General features: G+C 39.5%; 1 protein-coding gene and 1 long non-coding RNA gene across 2 annotated transcripts in view; both read left to right on the top strand.

The window, feature by feature from the left end:
• The window catches only part of LOC134502328 (cytosolic beta-glucosidase-like), an 86,023-nt gene extending 69,686 nt beyond the window's left edge, over positions 1–16,337 (top strand). Inside the window, exon 6 of the mRNA XM_063310635.1 lies at positions 15,839–16,337. Coding sequence (XP_063166705.1) covers positions 15,839–16,044 — 206 coding nt within the window. The 3' untranslated portion in view covers positions 16,045–16,337. The remainder of the gene's footprint in view (positions 1–15,838) is intronic.
• Positions 16,338–19,083: 2,746 nt separating this feature from the next.
• On the top strand, positions 19,084–19,916 carry LOC134502157 (uncharacterized). Its single transcript, XR_010068419.1, has 2 exons — positions 19,084–19,376; positions 19,748–19,916. It is a non-coding gene; the product is annotated as an uncharacterized LOC134502157 (long non-coding RNA).
• Positions 19,917–22,050: the final 2,134 nt, after the last annotated feature.

The raw sequence follows: 22,050 nt of genomic DNA on the forward strand, positions 1-22,050 counted from the left end.
TAAATGTTCCCATTATTCCACTTTGAAGTCCCCTCCAAGCCTCAGTTTCCATTCTCCCAAACTTTAATCTTAGCCTGAAATCTAAAATATGGAATAATTAATCTTTCATTTTACAGAACTTACTACACACTTCCATACCACCTCTTTATCATGCCTCTTCTATTGTCCAAACATGTGCTTCAATTTCATTTGCCCTGTCTGGTTTTCATGTTTGCATTTGAGGATGTCTTGTTAATGCTCTGTAAAATGTGAGTTGTAATATTTAAAATTCTTTAGGGTCCCTATCTGTTTGTGTGTTTGTCCCCCTGTAAGCTGAGTAACAACTGGGAGGGTCTGAAATGGATTGGCAGGAGAAATCTTAATCATTGTCTTTCTCTGTTATGGTGGAACAGGCTGGACAGCAGGGAGAATGCCTTCTGCTTTTGTAATGGCGAGACAGCCTACATTTCCAATCCATAAATTTGATTACGGTTAAGTCTCTGTAAGTCTGGGAATTGACTGTCACACCAGATTTGAGCGGCTTAATCAGGGCAAGACCAGACTCATTACAACAGATGGTACCAACTAGCTTACCTTGCCTGATCTTCAAAAGTTAAGCAGGGTCAGACCTGATCAGTCCTTGGACAGGAGATCACCAGAAAACCTCAGTGCAGTAGGCTAGATTGGGAAGAGAGAAAAACATTCCAGAAGAAGGAAATGGTAAACCACTTCTGTCTTGCTACTAACAAAACAATATGGACATGTCTATCTAGCCACACCTTGTAGCTAGTTTGACACCTTGTGGAATCGAGCACACCTTGAAACCAACTTCTGAATAAGCTAAACATAGGATGAGTTTGTGGGAAATGCCAGCCATATTGTCTCACAATCCTCAAGGGAAAGAATTACAGATTGAAAGGAAGTCACATACACTGTCTCTTCAAGGAAATCTTGGGCCTGAGTGAATTTTAACTCATCTATTTCTTTTGTCCTACTCTCTTCAATTTCCTCTGGGGATTGGTCATTTTGGGAAGGACTAAGAAGTATTGTCAGGATAGCAAGCAAATGGCAAAAAGACCTTCCAGTTTCCAGGACTCAGTGCATTAAACTTTGCTTCTGGACTCACAGCAAGTCACAGATCTCCCAACTCTTCATGATAGCTCAACTTCTTGGCTAGCTGACTAACCTTGACCAAGAAGCCAACATAACTGATGCAGAAAGAAACAAGAAAAAAGGTACCAAAGAAAAATCACACTGTACCCCCATTGTGCCCTTTCATGGGACTGAAAAATGGTTGTGCAAGTTTTATTGTACCAGAGGCCAAATTTGCCTATAGAATTGTTATGACCCCATAGCAAACCTAGCTTTATTTTCATTATACTGGCATTTAGGTTTCATTAAGATTAAATATAGCTAAGGTGGTTACTTTTCAATCATGTTGAATCAAGTTCCTCTTATGTCTTATCAGAATGTTCTCTTTTGTCATAGCCTGAAGGCTCTGGGGATCACACCTGATGTTTTATGACCTCAGACTATCACCTCTGACCTGATGTTTTGTGGTTGAGACCAGGCAAAGTATTTCTCCATGCAGAAGGGAATACAATTTCCAATGCTGTTCTAAGAAGGGACGGCATGTGGCCTCCACCCAAAAAACTTTGGGTACAACCTCAGAGTCCTTCCTGAAATGACAAAATCTGAATTTGGCCATTGTGTGTTGTAAATTGTAAATCATTGGGTTGATTTTTTAAGATACAGTCTTTGTCAGGAGAGTAGCATAAAGGGTGTGTGTGTGTGTGTGTGTGTGTGTGTGTGTGTATATATATATATATTATTTAAAGCACATATTAAGGCCGCCCAGCTCATAATGTACAACTCTGAGCAGCACACTTCAATAAATAACCCAAAAGAATCAGAACACAACCAATATAAAATCAAAATGGCAGACAAAACCAGTAGCACATAGCTGAGGCTAGATATAGCAGAATCTCCCTTTCCCAACAAAATGGGCTCAATTTCTGTCCTGGCCCATTGGTGGAAGAAGAACCAGGTTCTTCTCACTGCTCTGTGGAAAGTCACTAGGATCGGGGTCTGTTAGCCTTGACCCTCTAAAGTTATAAATCATCTAAGCAGCTCGGCCTTGCAAAGTTCAAGATAATAGTCGGTCAATTGGTTGACCAAATACGTATGCTGTCTTGCTTTTAAAGTAGGAGTAGAGAAGAGTAAGTGTTCAGTGGCTCTAAAATATCCACTGTGCATTCCGTAAAGATTCCCCCCGTTTTATCCACACAGGGACCTTTTAAAGTAGGTCAGCTTAAGAGAGCACAGATACTTGCCCAGTCAATCCCATTCAGCAAGTTTAATTGGTTGAACAGGAATTTAAACTTGCTCCAATGAACCACATAAAATTTCTAGACATGTCTTTAAATTTCCAGCCTCATGTCAGAATTAACTTTTTTTCCTTAAATGTGGGAATTATGTGAAGCAAAGAAACTAATCAATGTGTAATCAAAGAGGTTCTTCCAGACCTCACTGGCATTCAGTTAGCCTTGCAACATCTTGCAGTTTCCAAATTCATTTGTATTTTATATCCCTTCTTTATTTTTCAGTAGTGGGGAGTCCTGTGTTGTAGAGATTATAACTGTGCATTCTGTGTAACTGGAGGTGGCAGTGTTTTGCTATATCCATTTCATATTCTCTTTCAGATACAGAAAAGTCTACTTCAGTTCTTTCATCTCTAATCTGTTGATGTTAAATAAGCTTGGGATATGCACCTGTTGCTGGCTTGTAACAGGAAAGGAAGATTAAATGTGATATGAAAAATGTCTTTTATTTAAACAAAAAGCTTTTCCAGAGCTTCAGTTTCACTGTGCAGCCAGATGTATAGATTTATTTTTTAAAAATGTACACAGAATCTTATTTTTAAAAAAAATGTACACAAAATCCAGCATGACATCATGATTATGTGTATATTGAAGCCTACGGAGATTCAAACTCAACATAAGGAAGAATCTCTTGACCATGAGAATGGAGAATGGAGCAGCCTGCTTCATAGATGCTCCATCACTGTAGGTTTTCAAGCAGCCATTTATCTGGAAGGATATGAGGTTTCCTCTCTTGGTTAGGGGTTGAACTAGAAGACCTTCAAGGTCCCTTCCAACCCTACAATTCTATAATTCAACCAAGCTCCTTTTTCATGAAAAGGCAGCAAAGAAACAGGAAGAGTTTGGTCCTTCAGTGGTAGCTTTTGCCATCAACCTCTCGAACCATCTGTATATCTTAAATGCTTTGAAAAGGACAGAATTGTGATCTACTGTTTCTATTGTATCACTAAGCACCTTGTTGCTAGACCCCAGGAGATCCTTTGGTCTTTCCAGGGGTGAAGGAATAGTCTACTGTCTGTGCGGTGAACTGAGACTGTTAATCTTTCAGAACTTGATTAATTGTCAGAGAAAATGTTTGCAGGAGTGAAATCAGTCCAAGTTTAGCTGAAATGGATTACACCGTTTTGACACAGAATATAAGATGCAAAACTCTCCTGGAATTTTTTTTAAACAATACAACTCTGGGAAAACAGGTACATTCTCCTTCAAGTCATTCAACTCCTTGTATGATTTCAGGATGGAAGGTGGGCAGGAAATAAAGTTCTAACCTGCAATCTTCTGGGTGTCTCCTACAAGGCTTTGATAAGAAATAACTGTCCAACGTAATAATACAACTTGAGCCCTTCCTTTAACTTACGCCTTTTTATTAGTCCTTCTCTCTCCTTTCCCATTAAATTTTCTTAATTTTTGTTCTTACTGACCCTTCCCTCTCAATCCAACTCACCAGCTCCACCCTAAAATCCATCACATGTCCCATTTTATCGTTCTTTTGTCCACCAATACTGTCGTCAACCTCTGCATTGTCCTTGGCTACTTTTCTTCCATCTGGAAATCCCTTGGCAGGAGAGGAGCAGATCAGGCCAATTACAGCTAGTTAGTAACATTATAAGAATTTGCTACATGTTTATTTCTTTATTAAACATTTTAGGAAAAATTAACAATACAGAGAAAATAAATCAATTAAAAAGACTAACAAAGTAGAGCACAAAATTCAACTCCCAAAATTCCCCAGCCAGCATGTTGAGGATACAAAAATGATACAAAAAGGGATACAAAAATGAATAGGAGCTATAACTTCATAGTATATCATCAATTAATTATAAACTATTGAATATAATATATCAGATTATGAAACTAAAGAAGCAAAATAAATAAAATCTAAGCAAGGATAAATATCAAGAACCATAGTCAACACAGTATGACTCAAAAATAAAGCCATAAACTTCAGTAGATTAAATCAAAACTGAAAATCTGTTCTAATTTAAATATCTAATAAGATAGAAATACAGATTCTATACATTGAAGGTTTGACACATTTCAGATTATGCAGTCTTTGTTCTTCCCAGCAAATTAATTAAACTATGACCATGGTTTGTGACTCAAGTCCAGCATGTTGTATGCATCCAGAAAACTGAGTTCATTGAATAAACCATGGATAACTAAACACACATCTTTGCAAGAGAAGAAGCAGATTAGATTCTTATGCCTTCATTCACTATTGAAAATCTGGCTTATTACCTGTTGCTTGTGGTGTCTTTTCTCCTGTTAGTTACAGGATGTTATAATTATTACGTAGTGATTCTTTATTTTTCCTATCCTAGATACCATTCTATCCTCTTCTGAGAGTACTATATAGTAATAATACATGATCAGTTTTCTGGATTTGACATGATAATTTGACCAGGGGAAAAAGCAGAAAACTGTTCAGGACAAATTATATTCACATCTATTTATTTGTTTGTTTGTTTGTTTGTTAAATTTATATTACTGCCCATCTCCCCCAATGGGACACTCTGGGCAGTTTACAATAAAAGCATTAATAAAAACATCTAAACCTCAATCACAATCTAAAAACATAAATAAGATAATAAATATGAAGTCCAAGAGGAGATGGAATAGCAATTGATACCTTCATCTTTCTATCTTCTGTGTTGGAATTATCAGGGGTCAACTCAGCATTGTCTCAGAAGCATAAGGGGGCCTCTCTAGCAAACACATCTCTATTGTGCTTGTGGGATGTCACATGGGTCACCTGATTTCCACTTCCTCCTCCTCCTCGGGCTTTGGGATTAACAATCTCCATTACCCTTCTGGCAGACCTGCAAGTGGGAGCTGCTCAGAAATGCAGCTCTTGTCCTCTTTCATCTCGCTTGCATGCACACTTTCTATTCCATATAGAAATGTGTCTACAAAGAACCAGTGATGAATAAATGCTTTCTACTATGAATCTACCTGTATCCCAATCTACTGAATAAAAGTAAGCTATCTCTATTTTTCTTCATCTAACTACAGTGTGAAGGCTGGATTTATTTCTGAACATGATTAAGCTTAATGTGCAAGTTCCTTTTTTGGTTCATGCTTCTACTCTGCAAGATTGCTGTTAGCTGCTTGGAGTTCTTTTACTAACCTTTAAAAACTCCATCATTCTGAAGAGAAGTAGTCTGTGTGTCCTAACAGCCAGGAACCACGCCGAGACAAGGAATAGGTCTCTAGTCCTTTATTACTGCTACATTAGACAGAAAATCCTAACAAACTGAAGAAGTGTGGGAAAACCCAGACAGATAAACCCCAAAGGTTAAGGTGGGTCTGATCTGTGTCTCTTTGAATGGCTGCTCAACTCCTCGCTACTACACATGTGTTTTCCCCCCTGGATAGGGGCCCCCTCCTGCTCACCATCAGTACTCATGACATCATGTGTCTGCATGTGTGAATATATGTGTTGGCAATTTAATGAGCAAATTAGAAATTTAAACACTGTAATATGTTTGTCTTACCTTTAATTCAGAGATAATAGCATTTAAATAGTGATGGCAATTAATATCTATATAGTAATTCTCTAGGCTGAGACTTGTTTACCTTTCTTATTTAGAAAGAGAGAAAACTGATGTTCAATTTATGTTCTATTAGAGAAGCTAGATCGGTTGTGGGAAGGAGCAAGAACTTTTTATAGTGACTCCCTCCTCCATTCACTGATGGGAGATTGTTAGAATACTTTCTTCTGAGCTTTCTAAAGAGAGTGTATAAAACTATTTTTAAACTAGGCTCTGGGGAGCCTAGTATCTAGCTTTTACTTTGGTTTTAAATTATGCTGGATTTGGGATTTGGGAGATCTATAATTGTATTATAATAGGTTTGGGAACTGTTTGCTTCTTTGGTGTAGGAGGCAGAAGATTATAAGTTTCTAAATAGAGAAATATATAAATTGGATGTTTATGACTTGTTGTGCATCATTATTAGCCTAATGCGGATCTATTTAAAACCATACCATTTCCTTCCTTCCTTCCTTCCTTCCTTCCTTCCTTTCTTCCTTCCTTCCTTCCCTCCCTCCCTTGATCATTTTCCCCCCTGGCAGTGAGGTATTTTGCATGCAATAATGTTTTAGTCCCCAAAGTTCTTAAAGGAAAAGATGTATTTCATAATTTCAATTTGCAATGTACAAGGAGATTTGTTTTCTGAGTAAGTATTGATCTGCAGTTTGCAGAATACAGGAAGCCTAAGATCACTTCTCTTAATTAAAAGGAATAGACTTGGATGTTCTTGGAGAGGAAGAGCATCTGACAGCTCTTTTTGCTTCCTGTTGACTGGAATTCAACAAATGACACATTGCCACTTGTCATACATGAATGACAGTAACGTTGCTTGAAAATGATCTTTGGGTCTCTTCAGCCGTGAAGTTCCATGGTCCAGGAAGATGTTTTAGGAGTGAAGAGTGAGCAAATGAAATTCCATTCCCCCTAGAACTGACTTCTGACCAAGTGGAAACATTTCTACATGTTTCCATATACACTCACTTCACCAACCTGGCTTGCAGTCTGGCAGAGCCGTACAGCAGATTGAGTTGGTGTCATCATAATTGCTGTTTGTTTGTATAAGACTGTGTTTCTCAACCCTGGCAACTTGAAGATGTGGGAAATTTTGGGAACTCCCAAAATTCCCCAGCCAGCAGGATGAGGTTCCCACATCTTCAAGTTGTCAAGGTTGAGAAACACTGGCATGAGAGGCATTTTCTCTTATAGAAGAGATGAGGTTGCAATTATTTCTCCATTTTTATTCTTTCTGAACCAACGGAACGTCGGAAATGAATTATGGAAAATGGCTCAGGACTCTGCTGTCTGCCCATCAGCAGGACAACTCTCCAAAATCCAAACAGAACCAGACCAGATTTGGCATGAGGAGAGAAGCTGGCCAAACAAAGATCCAGTTAAAATTGGGCCGCATATGACTTGGGGCTGCAGAGAATAATAATCCAGAAAAAAGGCATTCCTCTGGGAGTGTGACCCAGAGCAAAGCTACTTTTAAGGGACTGGAGAAAATTGCAGAAGCCATGCTCTACGGGCTTTCCTTAACTTGTCCAGACTCAGAGAGATACAATGGCTTGGAGAAGCCATAACCCCACTGGTAGACATTTGCTGGTTCACACATAGGACTGCAGACATCCTCTCTACACCTACATCTCAAGTTTGGATAGGTCTATAATGGCTTGTGCAGCCAACAATCATTAGGCCCCTTTTCAAATCTGAAAGCTACTTGCTTGAAAATCAAACAGATGGAAGTTCTAGGTTGGGACTTGTGTGGATGGGGTCTTCTTCCCTCTCCCCAGTTCAGTCCTGGATTTGAGCAGGTAAACACCTGCAGGTGGCTTTAATGGGAATCGGATGTTTACACAGGAGTAGATACACCTTTTTCTGTGACTCTGGAAAAGAAGAAAAACAGCTGCCAAAAACTGCTATGTGGCTACACAATTACATAAAGCTGCTTCATTGAAAACAGTTTGTTTCCATGTTCTCAAATGGTCTCTTTGCCTTTTCCTCAGTAATGGGCCCTGTAACCATGTCAGTGTGTAAACACTGCTTGGAAAATGCCACTCACAAGTGTGTATTTATTCTTAATCCTCTTTATTGATGCTCGTATGTTTAGTTGTGGTCTGCCATCTACAGTACGTTTGTAAAGGTTATCAGCAGCAGGAAAAACTGAAATGTAAATTGGTTGTGACTCACTGAATCTACAGCACCTTCAGATGCGTCGTATTTGACTTTGGTTTACAATCTTTAATTGTAGCCACCTCTTGTTTCAAATACTGTAAAAATGAGACCTTTTCAGACACTCAGAAGCACCTATGTGATTTTCTAAGGGTTCTGGGTGGTGTGTGAACATTTAAGAGGGCATGAAAGTGCATGTAGTGGCTCTGTGCATGTAGCTGCTGAGATTTGCACAGTGGCTTCAGTGAAGAAAAGACGGGCAATCATAATGACACTGCAATGACTAAAGGAATGTAGAAACTAGCTGCATCTGCTTCAAAATGCACCCCTGTGCCACCAGGATTCCCTTGGATGAGCCCATTCTTTTTCCTTCGGTGTTATCAGAGTCACCAAAGACTGAAATGAAGAGAGAGAATCAGCATGGGAGACCGAGAGAGTGGTGGTGATGGGAGGCAAAGTAGAATCTAATTGTAATTAGCACCTGCAGCATTAACCACTGCAGTACACAAAGCCATTTTTCTTGCATCAGAGCTTCATTGCTTGGCATCATATCCTACACAGCACAGTATGCAGACTTAAGAATGCATTGAATCTTTTTTTTATAGGTATAACATCCCCTTTTTCATAAATTTGGCAACTTCACAGGATTTGTCAGGAAAAAGCTCCAACGCTCTAGAATAGGAACGTGGAAAGCTGCCTGATCTTGAGTGAACACATTAGATCCGTCTAGCTCCAACCAAACCAATTTGGTTTCAGATAAGAATATTTTTCAAGAGAAGCCAGAAGTTAAACATGGTACCCTCTCCCATAAAGCTACATCCCTTCCATTTATCTTGGAGACATTGGTGAACTTTATATTTCGATAGCATGCTGCCCAGGCCTTCAGTCACAAGGTCTACTGGTTCTCTGCTTACTTTCATTCCTGAAGATGCACAATCTGGCTATGGAAACACATGCATGGGTTATAATGTGTTCCATATCAGTCTGCCTTACGTTTTGAGTGGGTCAGACCTCTCTGGTAACAACCCGGACTAGAAATATCTCAGTCCCAAGGAACAAGTCTCTCTGATCTGTGATTAGTATAATTTATTAGGAAGAAAGGTAGAAAGAACAATATGTAATGGAATTCTTTGTGCAAGGGAACAAAAAATGGGCATTTCCAAAACACTGAAAAACAGTAAGTTTGACTTTCAGTGTATAGCTCATAAATGGCTAGCCAGCTCCCCTTTAAATCAAAAGATAGCTGATTAAAGTCTTCAAGGATCAAAGGCTTCAAGGAGGACCTGCTTTAACATACAATAAAAGGGCAGGTAAAGTAGCCATCCATTTGGTGTCCAAGATTCTGTGGCCTAGCCCCTCCTTTCTTTCAATAAACCTGGCCAACAGAAGAATTTCAGTGAGTACTGTTTTTTTAAGATGAGCAAGTATATATAGGGTAATAAAGGTGGTGAGGTTTTGGTTCTTTTCTCACCTTTCAGTAAATAGGGGAAGAGCTTTGTTTCTTTTGTGAAAGAGGAACAGACAGCCCCTGGTGAGTGCTGGGAAACAGCTACTAGATTCCTTATCTGTGGGAGAACCAGGTGTCACAGAGTGTTTGAAAACATCAGAATAATGCACCCATCCTATTAAATGAGCTGGTTATTAGAATGTGTGACTCTCTTCATAAAAATTCCACTGTCTGTCATTAGGTAAAATTCTAAGTGTTGGTTTTGATTTAGACTTTATATGACTTGGGTATATTCCCCATTCATGCCAACCATCTGGGCGTTAAGATCTTCAGAAGGGTTCTTTTTTCATTCACAGCACCATCAGAGATTGTTTTTGGTGGAAATGCAGGAAAGAACCATCTCCATGGCTGGTTCCAGAGACATGGCTTTGTTTCTACTCTCTTGCCCTGTGCAAACAGACTGTGATAGTTTTATTCAGGAAGATGTTTGGCATGGAAGCTGGTTTGTCTGATAAGGTGGGTTTTTATTGATTTGACAGTTGGTTTCTTTTTATTGATGGCTTTTGTTTGAATGGAATCATTTCTGTTTGATAAGAATTCTGTGTCTAATCTTTATTTTTATTATTGCTAGTCCCTCAGGTGCCATTTTGAAGGATAAAGACTTTCCTTAGTCTTTTTCAGCTACGTAATAGCACTAACAACAGTAATAGCAATAACAACAGTGCACCCATTGCCACTGTAATTCAGTCCATCCCCCTTGCTTCTGGTCAACTTCTTCTTCACTTTCCTTCACCCTTCCCAGCATTAGACCCTTCTCCAGAGAAGTAGGCCTTTGTACGAGGTGTCTGAAGTAGGATCATTTTAGCCTGGTCACTTGTGCTTCAGGTGAGAACTCAGGGTTGATTTGTTCCATGACTGTTGTTAAACTCATAGCCATGAAATTTCTAATGACTCTCAAGTATTTGCTGAGTTCAATTATTTGTTTTTATCGATTTGTTTTGGTTTTATATCCTGGACTTTTCAGAGGGAAGGGGGGAAAAAACCTAAATTAGCCAACATAAGAAACATGTAATGTGGCTATACTTACAACTCTTCACATTCTGCAGTAGCTTTCCCCACAGTTGTCCTCTAGATGAAACTAGAATCCTCATATATCCAATCTGTGACTTTGGGAAGCTGAAGTCCAACACTTTCAAATGGCACCAAATTAGAGAAGCCTGTTTTGCAATCTGATGGATCTGTGGATCAAAATATTGTAGCCATGAAAGAGGTAGAAGGCTTGACCAATACCTGAACTGGATGCTCGGTTGCAAAAAAAAGGAATAAAAGAAAAAGAAATAAAAATAAATCTTTGGCTGAATGAAGTTGGCATAGAGATATCATGTATCATGATGTCCAGAAACCAAAAAAAGGTATTAATAAGTAAACTTGAGAAAATACCTCTAGACAATGAAAAGAGAAGTTATTTCAATGAAAGAACCAAAGGAGCCGTCAATGGGATGTGAAGGGCCATAAATAGTTGTCATATCACTCCAAGAATGAAAAGTCCTTATAGAGAGTGAGTGTCCCATGGTGTAATGCTAACATAGAGATCAAGGAAAGAAAGTATTGAAGAGAGAGCCATAAGAAAGAGATGGCTAATGTGTAAGACAAGACAAATGATGTGCTTTGCTGTACACCTGAAATGGTTCTTTCAGGTGTTGTGACCACCCATGGTGGTTAATTAATTAGACAACCTTTCTGATACAGTGATTAATGGCATGCTGGATGTAAATAGATCTATGTTAATTAATAATATAGCTGTCACCAAGAACATGGCTACAGGAGTAGAGAGTGAGAACTAACTTTTTATGCAACAGTTCTTTGGAGATGCATTACATAGGATGATCAGGTCACATGGGTGATAGAGCACATCATTCTCCTTCCATAGCAGTTAAATCTGCATAGCAAATTACAACTTGCATATGGGGTCTTCCTTGTTTTTAGATTTTAGGGGTTTTTTTTAACGTGTCTGTCTGTCTCTATCTGTCTAGGATGGTGCTTGCCACAAGCACTTTTCACGCAACTACTTTTTCATACCTGTAAAAGGAGCATATGATTTACAAGGAACTGCTCTTGATGACAACTCAAAAACTTCAGCTAATCCTAGAATGCAGGTGATAGAATTCCAACTGGGACTAATCTCTGGGAACAGGTGTTGAAGGAGCTCCATTACCTTCTGAGCTCAATGCAAGATCTAAAGCAACATCTGCTGGCCCAGGAGCCATTAATCTGTTGAGGGCTTTTGTTGGTATTTTTCTTCAAGAATTGCTGAGGCAGGTGGTGAGCAGAAGAAACCATTTATGGAACTTGCTCTCCCAGGAAGATCACTTGGCACTGGTTCTGTTAATTGCTTCAGTGCTGGGCAATCTTTTTAATCTCCTAGGTCTTTTAAACATTTGAAGCATAGATTTCAGATTTAAATCTTATACAGTCTCGTCTAGGAGTATATCCAGTTGAACCTGATAGGATTTGGCCTGCAGAGGAACGTGGTCAATGAATGTTGGTTTTTACTGATGGTGGGGCATTGCTGATTTTAAGTAGTATTGCTTCCATACGTTTTTCTACCGATTGTTCAATTTTGGTTTAATCCTAATGACTAGGATTCTGTAGATTTCATCTGGCTTCTTCCTGGTTGCTGTTTTAACTTTTAACATAGGGAGCCTCTAATGTAATTCAGAGCATATCGAGGAAGAATTAAAAGTATAATATAAAATCTCAGAATATTTATCCTTCATAACCCTTACAGGAAACCCATAAACCACCTGATTTTGTGTGTGTGTGTGTGTCTCAGCACACCTTCAGCTGGGTAGTATGACACAATTCTGGCTTTGCGTGCTACAGACCTGGGAAGGCTCAAACCACTTCCATTCTCCAAAGAGAAGAAACCTTTGTATTTCTAAATTAGATAGTCTGCTTCCAGGGCAAAATGTAGTAAAAGCATCTTCTACTTGCCCCAAAAAGGATGGGAGAAAATGAGTTTGAATAACTGATGCGCTATGGCAGCAGTGTGCAATTTAAACTAAGAATGTTGGGAAATCATGCCTTCGGCTGAGAAATAATTAGCTCCTGATGTGTTTTCTCATCAAAGTATCGGCATGAAGTCGCCATGTTTAGCCAAAGTCCTATCATCAAGAAAGCAGTACATCAAAAGTTCACAGTGGATATTATTTTGTGCCTCACCTTTCTCTTACTTTTGGCTTCCTTAGCACCCCCTTCCCGTTTGTGATGGTTTAAAAAGAGAAGAAATGTAGGAACACAGGTTCTTATCACATTTGTTCCAGCTTCAGCAGACCCAGAGCCATCCCTGTCGTCCTCAGTTATCTTTCTATGCAGCACTGTTTTGAGCAGGGGTTTAATACACAAAAGATTGTTTCCCCCAAGATTTAGGTACCTCATAAATCAAGCTGACAAGTCACATGGTGAGTTTCCCTCGACTGTTTTGTCTAGGGCATGCACACAGACAATACAGTAGCATTCTCAGTGGCTTATTGTCTAACAATGTCGGAGGGTTGTGTTCTTCTAGACTCAGCCTAGACAATTCTTTTTGCGAATGTTCATTTGGTGTGCATGTAGTGTGTGAGAAAGGGATTTCTGTTACTACATTTCTGCACATTGTATAAGTGTACTACGAAATCAAATGTCAATGTAAAAGTTACATTAATGGACTGCCTTTCCTGGAATGTCATAACCAGTAGTTTTAATCTTCATGTATTTTTTACTTCATGTTAGCATGTTTATGATGGATCCAGTCTCCCCCTCACTTCACTTGTGAGACCCCTCCTCTGGGCAAGGGGCATACCTAGACCAAAACCTACCTGAATCTACATTCCATGATGGTTTTCCTATGAGTCAGCCTTATGCTAAACAGATACTGTAGGGTCCTGATCAGGTCACCCAGTGCATTAATTGGTCAGTATTAATTTCCCTCAAGAAAGCTACTCCTACCTCTAGTCCTAAAACATCTCCCTTTGGGTGAGTCTGTTTTTCTGCAACAGGCAAGTAGTGAGTAGTCCTTTGAGAATCCATCCTGTAAGTGCCCACAAAGGTTAAGATCCCTGACAAGTTGAGTCATCTAGTAAGATGGCATACATGTTTGGATGGATGGATGAATGGACGGACAGATAGATCTGTTAAGTGTTAGTTACTAAAGTCTATGCTTTCTTTTAATTTAAATTGCAGCTGGCCATTTCTGGCTCTTTGCTGGATTCTTTTAAATTTTTTGGGAATTGGGGTTGACTTAGCCTTTCTGCAACACCTGAGGAGTAGTCTTACCCTGTGCCAGATTACCGAGTTCTTAAGGAGAGAAAAGGAAAGATCCAGAGATGCACCTGTCATTCTTTAAAATGTCAACCTTTAGTACGTGATCTTTGTGTGTTCCAGGTGAGGTTCAGTCATTTTTTGAAAACCCAGGTGTAGTGGCAGTGTTTCTATCTCAGACATGTATGAAAAAGGGAGTCTCGCAGGCTTTCTTACCTGATAAGGCTGGAGGTGTGGAACCTCCACTTTGTTACCGCAATGTTACTAAAATGTTTCATTATTGTGAAATTAATAGCATGCCCAATTAAGTTTCCATTAACATAGATAATTGGTTTATTTGCTTAAGAATGTAATCACATAGTTTGAATTTGGGTAAACTCTTGCAGACTCATGCTGCAAGCAGTCTCCAAGCAGGATTCTGGCCTTTCCATCATTTATTTATTTATTTTTCAAATTTCTATCACGGCCCATCTCTCCCGAAAAGGGGACTCTGGGCGGTTTACAATAAGATCAAAATTAAAACATACAAATTACAATATAAATAGATCAATAAAAAGATAAAATAGATATAAAATATAAAATCCAAGCAGCGCAGATCTTATTTGTTGGGGAGAGATCCTAGCCACCCCCAAGATTAACTGGTGCCCCTCCCACCCCAGGTGAGGCGTCAGAACCAGGTTTTCAAGTTCTTCCAGAAGGCCGGGAGCGAAGGGGCCCACCTCACCTCCAGGGGCAGAATGTTCCAGAAAGTGGGTGCCACTGCAGAGAAGGCCCACCCCCTGGACCCTGCCAGGAGGAATTCCCTTACCGGCAGGGTTCATAGCATGCCCTCTCTGCATGACCGGGTGGGACGAGTCTATGTTAAGGGGATGAGGCGGTGCCTCAGGTATAGGCAGAGTGTGTAGGCCGGACTCAATTTGTTGATAAGCAACTTAAATTCAGGGAAAGTAATAAGCATCTGGTGCACACTAACAGTAACTTGGAAGTTGTATTGGGTAGACTTGATCCATCTAATGTATCCAGTTTGAACTGGTGGAGTGAATGGAATTGTTCTATTGGCTCACGATTGTGAATGAAACAATGTTTGGAGTTCTATATTAAGCCTCTGTCTACATGTTACCCCACTGACCCCATTTCCAGATGATGATTTCAATTCTGGGTGATGCTTAGTGGGATGACTGATCAACATCAACAAGGATTTTTTTTCATGTGTAAATATGGAAAATACTTTGTGGACAATTATACCTAGTAAACACACACCTCTAAATATAAATGTATGGGCTCAACACCTTTAAGTTGTTTTAGCCATTTGATTAGCCTTTAATCCACTAAAAGTGAAATGTCAAGTAAGATTTTAGTCTCTGGATGGAGGAGGAGGAGGAGGAGATGATAACTGAAAATTTCCCCGGGTGGGAATGCTGAAAATGTAAATAACCGACTGCTACCTTGCACAGGCCAGGAGAAGCATAAAGCTCAGTTTCCATTAAGCCATGAAATGGTGGAAAGAAAAAGTGTGAGGACTAGTCATTAGTAGGTTTTTTCAGCACTGTCATAAGTCTGAACTGTCACTAAACAAATGGTTGTTAAGCAAGGACCACATCCCTTTCTCTTACATTGAATGATGTTGAGGATAGTGATGGTGATGCTAGATGATGCCCATTCCCCTCTAGAAGTTCAAGATGACTTCCACGATGGACTTCCTTTCATTTTGTCCATACAGAACAATCTTGTGAGAAGGCTGAGAAGGAGTGACTGCCCCATAGTTACCTAGTTTAATCCATGATTAAGTGGGGACTCAAACCTGGAACTCCTGGTCCATCTTCAACACTTTAATCAATAAAGTAGAGTGACTGATTTTCTTGGATTAGGTGTAAAGACTTACGATGCAGCAACCTATGAAGTTGCAACCAGGAGTTTTAGTTAAAAGTCTGGTCAATGTTTAAATGGGGAAACTGTTTTAAGTTTTCTTGTATGGAATAAAAGGAAAATATATACAGTACATGTCATTAAAGCAAATTTCTTTTTATTTTTAGCAATTTACACTGATGGTGTCCAAGTGAAAGGCTACTTCGTATGGTCCCTTCTAGACAACTTTGAATGGATTTGTGGATACAGCTCTCGATTCGGACTCTTCCACGTAGATTTTGAAAATTCAGCACTCCCTCGAGTTCCTTATAAATCAGCTTTTGAATATGCAAAAATCATTGCCAACAAAGGACTGATGAAACCACCCAGATAACAAGTGTATACCAACACACCAATCAACTGCATGTGATGATTTTTTTAAACGTAATTTTGGTTTTCAATAAATGTTTGTGAAAAATGCAGTCAACAAAAGGCAGTGTCAGAACAATAACTGCACAAGGGATGTAAAACCTATAAACTGTAAGATGTAGCTTTTAAGAAATAAACTCGAAATGCTGGGCTGCTTTATGTCATGTAGTTGCACAATGTTTATTACCGGACTGGGCAGAAATTCATTAGATAAACATAGGTAATTAACCCACATTGATTGAATAGGTAGAGCATCAATGGTTCAGTACATTTTTTATTATTTTTTTAAAACCACATGCAGGTAATTCAGATTCTGTGCCAAGAACAGATGAATTCTGTGACCTGTACTAATTAGACAAATTTGCCATATTTTCTCATTTCACATAGTTTGTTCTGCAAAGCTAGTTAGAGTTGAAGGGAATGCTAAATGTGTTTGTCGATAAAGAATGAAGTAGAGAAGAGAAACTAACTAGTCCTCAGAGAGGCATTTTTGACTCTTTGCCTGTCTAAAGGCTAATGAAAGGGCTGTTTTTCTGTGTCAAAGTGAATGCTTTTGTTAAGTACCTCATTGTGAGGCAGGAACAAGGAAAACATGCATGTGCAGCCTTGGAAGTTGGCCTTCACCAAATGTCATTCTGATTACCTTTCATTCAGAGCAATTGCAGAATACCTGCAGGGCCATAGATTGATGCCTGTTAGGTTGGAAGAAAGAGGCATTGCTCTGTGTGCAGAGTAGTGAGATTAGCAAAGGCCAGCATGCTTCCTAAGGTAGGACAGGCATCGTTCTTACATGGGCATTGCTAGCCACAACTATGGAAGAGCTTATTGGTAGAGAAAACTTCCTGCAAGAAAAGAGGCATCGTAGAGTCTAACAAGGGCAGAAATGGAACTTTAAAAGACGCTTTGTACAAAGAAAGCTTTTACAGCAAACCAAGTCATCGTACAACACATTCCATCTCTCTTAGGTTAAAATAGTGCCGATTGACTAGATCAAAAAATGGCTGAAAATGTGCATACTTACATTCTGGTCTGGAACATGCATTACTTCTTGGCTTTGTTCCTCTATTTGTGTATGCCCCACATTGACTTTATTATCCGTTAACTAGGAAGATATAATTACTTGTTGAAGGGTCTTGCAATTATGCTTCATAGCCTACCTGTCGGCCCCAGATTGACCAAACCAGGAAATCAACTCCACAGGAAGGGTAAAAAGGGTAAAAAGTGTGTACACTCTCACACTTTTGTCAATTGATGTGAAAAATAAAATTCTTACTTCTAAAATTCTTTGGGATCTCTTTGAAACAAAACCATCAGCTTTATGCTATAGCAGTGCTACATCCCTATATTTGAAAGAGCCTAGGATTAAAAATTGATCTCTGATCCAGGAATCCGTAAATAATAATTTACTCTTTAAAAAAATGATGCATTTCCTGGAGATGGATGATATCAGACGTTTTCTGCTTACAAGAAGTAATGATTCTCAATCATTTAAGCCAAGCCAGTAATGTTAAATGATATAATTCTCAAATTAGTCATGCAGTTGCTTAATACATTTACTTTCTTCTTTTCTGGTTTCATTTTCAGGAGACAGGTACATTGGCTCTCTTGAAACGGGTGCCTTAACCACAGCTAGTACCTTTCACGGAACAAAAATTAAAATACAGAGAAAAAATAAAAATCTTAAGGATTGTGTTTTCCCCCTAGCCTGAGAAAAATGAAGGATAGGATTCCTGAGTCATAAAATAAGGTGGTTAGGCAAACTAACCTGTAAGATCTTCAAACAAGATTTGTAAGATATTCCCATCTTTATATAAATCATATTCATTCTCCAAGAACTATGTTGGGATGTCAAGTTTTCAAATAGTAGAATCTAATTACCAGAAGCTAACGCACCTGCCAGTGTCTCTGTATACACTATTATGACAAGTCAAATTACACATATATCAAATTGCTAACAATGCTATAGCTAAGATGGTGGAAACAAACACATCCCTCCAAGCTTTTTGATAGTTTCAGTTGATTTGCTTGGAGAGGGGGTCCTACTGAGTTTTCTTTTAATTGAAAAGAAGTATGATTGTCTTCAAAAGGATCTCCTTCCTTTAGCCTTCTACCTGTCAGGACAGAGGCTGAGTCTGAGGAGGAGGATCAGCCGATTGCAGAAAAAGCAAGAGAGAGCCTGGAGCAGCAAGATCTGGAGCCACCGACTGAAGACAGGAGGCAGATTCACCGCCACCTACCACCATGCTGCCACTTGCCTCAGAGCCCTGCCTTGCTACCGAGCTCAGCCTTGCCTCAGAGTCTTGCCTTGCTACTTGTGATTCCAGCCTTCCAGTCCAGCCTGTTTTTGGCTTGCCCTGCTGCTGTGTGATTTCCAGCTTCCCAGTCCAGCCCTGCTTCCCCTTGCCTGCCACCTTACTCTTGGGAAATAGCCTATTCCTTATTGCCTTTGAGTTAATGTGTTTAACAAACTGCAAATAAAGAACTTTATTGAACCTCTTCTGTGTCTCGTCTACTTGGCCCGGACACTACCCAGTACTGAGCAAACTCATTCAAAATCTACCACGTTAACTTCCAAGCACCAATTTAATGAGTGTAATCCATCCATAGAGAGAGAGAGAGAGAGGGATTAGATTGTTACCCTGGTCTTGCAGAAAATTATGTATGCAGATGTTTAGCCTTCCATTTTAATTCTCTTAGGCTTCCAGATCTAGCTGAAGATCTCTCAAGACTCCATCCAAAGTGAAGGAATTTCTTCTTTCTTAGACTCAGCCAGATTAAAGCCTCATTGTCTATTGTTGCTACTTTGACTTTTTAGAAGATAAGACATCCGTCTTTTCTTCTTCTGGCTTCAAAGCATGCAGCTTAGAGTGGTGGATTTCACAGACCCATACAGATTCAGGAACTGAGGGAATCTTGGTTCCAGCTTTCACCATTATTGGCTGCTCAACCGCATTTCCCTCTTGGAGTCAGAGAAGTAAGCATGTGCTTTAAATCTCAGTGTTTTTGAATGTGCTGATGTTACACTCACAAACATCACTTTCAAAATGGTTTAAAATCAGACCATACTGGCATCATTAAATGGAGAACATCTCCTAAATATTCACATCATCAACCTGTCCAGCTCCCAGGCTACACCTCCTAAGTGTAATATTCAGTTATGTTTCTACTCTATTTCATTTGTGATTTTAAATAATTCCTCTGCCTTGGATTTCACAAGTGATTTTATATGATATTCCCCTCGGATTTTATATTATTATCCAAGAAAGAAGAGGTTTCTTTAATTAGGGCATTGTTGTTGTTCAGTTGCTTCCGACTCTTCGTGACTTCATGGACCAGCCCACGCCAGAGCTTCCTGTCGGTCGTTGACACCCCCAGCTCCCCCAGGGATGAGTCCGTCACTTCCAGAATATCATCCATCCACCTTGCCCTTGGTCGGCCCCTCTTCCTTTTGCCCTCCACTCTCCCCAGCACCAGCATCTTCTCCAGGCTGTCCTGTCTTCTCATGATGTGGCCAAAGTATTTCAGTTTTGCCTTTAATATCATTCCCTCAAGTGAGCAGTCTGGCTTGATTTCCTGAGGATGGACTGGTTTGATCTTGCAGTCCAAGGCACTCTCAGAATTTTCCTCCAACACCACAGTTCCAAAGCATTAGGTAGGGCATTAGGTAGAATATTTATCCTGATGGATATATTTATATACTTTATTTTGGAATTCATAGACTGTAGATTTTTTTTTCCACAGAAAAGGAGTATCGTTACTGCACAAATAAATTGTATCTTCCAACTCATTTGGTTTATCAGCTGAAATAAATATGCCAAATACCGGAATTCACTCTCACTGAAAGTGTTGCGTCCATCTGTACTTCTGGGCTGGGTTCAAAAGGACACCTCGCTCTCTTTCAAAGTTTTATAAGACAAGGGGCAATTCACTAATTACTACTGCAAATTAGTATTGCTGTGAGGTTATACAAAAGGGGAAAAAAAACAGAGCAAACCCCTGCAGTATTTCAATTAATGTTATTTTTAATTGCTTGTATTAGCATTTAAGATCAAGATTGATTAGCTTTTGACCATCAAAGAAAGTGTTGAACTGTGGAGTGGAAGTTGTTAATTATACTTAAAAACTGTAGATATGATACATATCCAGCTAGAAGGTCAACAAAATATAGTTCAACAGCTGCAATGTTTAGCTTTTAGCTGCTTTTATTGAAAGCTGAGGAAAGGAGACTTCTATTCTCCTATCTTGTCTGATTATCACATTTACCACCACCGAAAAGGCACAACCAACCCTTCCCCTGTTTATGGAAGGTGCTTCCAGGCAAAGCTTTTATTGTGCAATTACCCTGCCATATCCATCAAACTTTAGAGAGAGGGCAGCCAATGTCATATTCTATATGTAACCTTTCCTAGTTTTCCTGTTGCAGTGTCCATTGAGGGAGCAGGGTGAGTTATAGTAAATGCACAATGACATTTGAGTGTGTGACCAGCTGGCTTGGGGTGTGTCCTAATTGCATTTTAGAAGCTCCTTGGCCTAAGGAATTGGTTTCTCTTAAAACTGTGATTAAAATAGCAAGTAGGATAGGATACCCAAGACCAATTCAGATACGATCAGCATGCTGAAGTCTTCCAGAAGATAGAACAATCCAGTGGCAAGTTAACCAGGTAAATTGGTCTGTCTAAGTAAAATAGAGAGCCAGATTCCAACTACTTGCTTGTCCACTTTGTATCTGACTCCACCTAGATTCTTTTTGAAGTAGCAACAGAAGATCTTACATCTTCGGTTTTCTTTGTTCTCTTTTACTGCTGCAAAAAGTATTCAGGTCTTCCAGAAGGTGAAGAAGTGGGCAGATGGAGGCACACAGAGAATAAGATGGAATTGGGCTATCCAGCTGAGTTCTTAAACCAACAGGTAGGGTCTTCTGATGGTGGGAAATGTCCTTTTAGGACTGCAGAGTGAAGAAAGCCTAAGGCCATCAGCATTTGGATTTTTGAAGGGCAGCCAAACCTTTGCTCAGGTAAGCAAAAAAGCCATTGTATCCTTATTTATTTACTTAGGCCCAGTTTTAACTTTCTTTGGAACACTTGAAGGCATCCTGAGGAAGCTGTACTGCATCCATGGCAACTACTGAAATACAGGATCAAATCTGAAAAACTCTGTCTTGAAAGGAAGAATTTCAGAAGCCTTTCTAGTTGAGAAATAACCTCGTCCTCTTCCCCTCTCATCACCATTCCTTACCTTTCTATGCTGTAGGTGTCATCTGTCTATGAGCTCTCTATTTGTGGATGAAATATTATTTTTACCCTAAATTGAGCTGTGCCTTACACTTTAGGAACTCTGATCCAGTTCCTGTTCATGACTTCAGTTTTTGTAGAGGCATGGGTAGAGAACCTTGAAGAAAGAACAGTTAAGAGGAAATAAAAGGCAGTCTTGAGAAAGGAGGAGAAAGAAACTCAGAATAATCCCGCCTGAAGCCTGCTTGGTATAAGAGGCGGTGAAGGGGAAACAGGTTTTCAAGACTCTACCCTATAGTAATAAAGTAGCATTCCTGTAATCCTTGCTCTGTTTCTTGACTGGCCTACCTCAAAGGGCTGACAGTTTCTAGCATCATCATTGTCCAGCCATGAGCTATTTTAATAGATTCATCATTAAATAAAGAGCAAGCAGTAGAAACAAAAAAAGCCATTTTCACACCAGAGAGAGGAACAAATGGGGATCTCGTGAGGATCATGGATACCTTGAAGGGCTTCTGATTCAGCCTCTTTTGAAGGCCCTTCAGCGAAGGAGAGTAGATGGTCAACTGTTTGAAATGCTTAATGGATGCTGCACTGAGCAGGGATATGGCTGCCACATGAAGGCTGTACCTATCTAAATCCAACAATGTTTTTTTTCCCCCCAAGTTTACACTTTTAAGCAGCTATTTCCAGAATTCTGGACCTCGCTTTCAAAGTGAAGCAGATGGTTTTTGTTCTTC

This window comes from Candoia aspera, chromosome 8 (assembly GCF_035149785.1).
Source record: "Candoia aspera isolate rCanAsp1 chromosome 8, rCanAsp1.hap2, whole genome shotgun sequence".
In the NCBI taxonomy this organism is placed as follows: Eukaryota; Metazoa; Chordata; class Lepidosauria; order Squamata; family Boidae; genus Candoia; species Candoia aspera.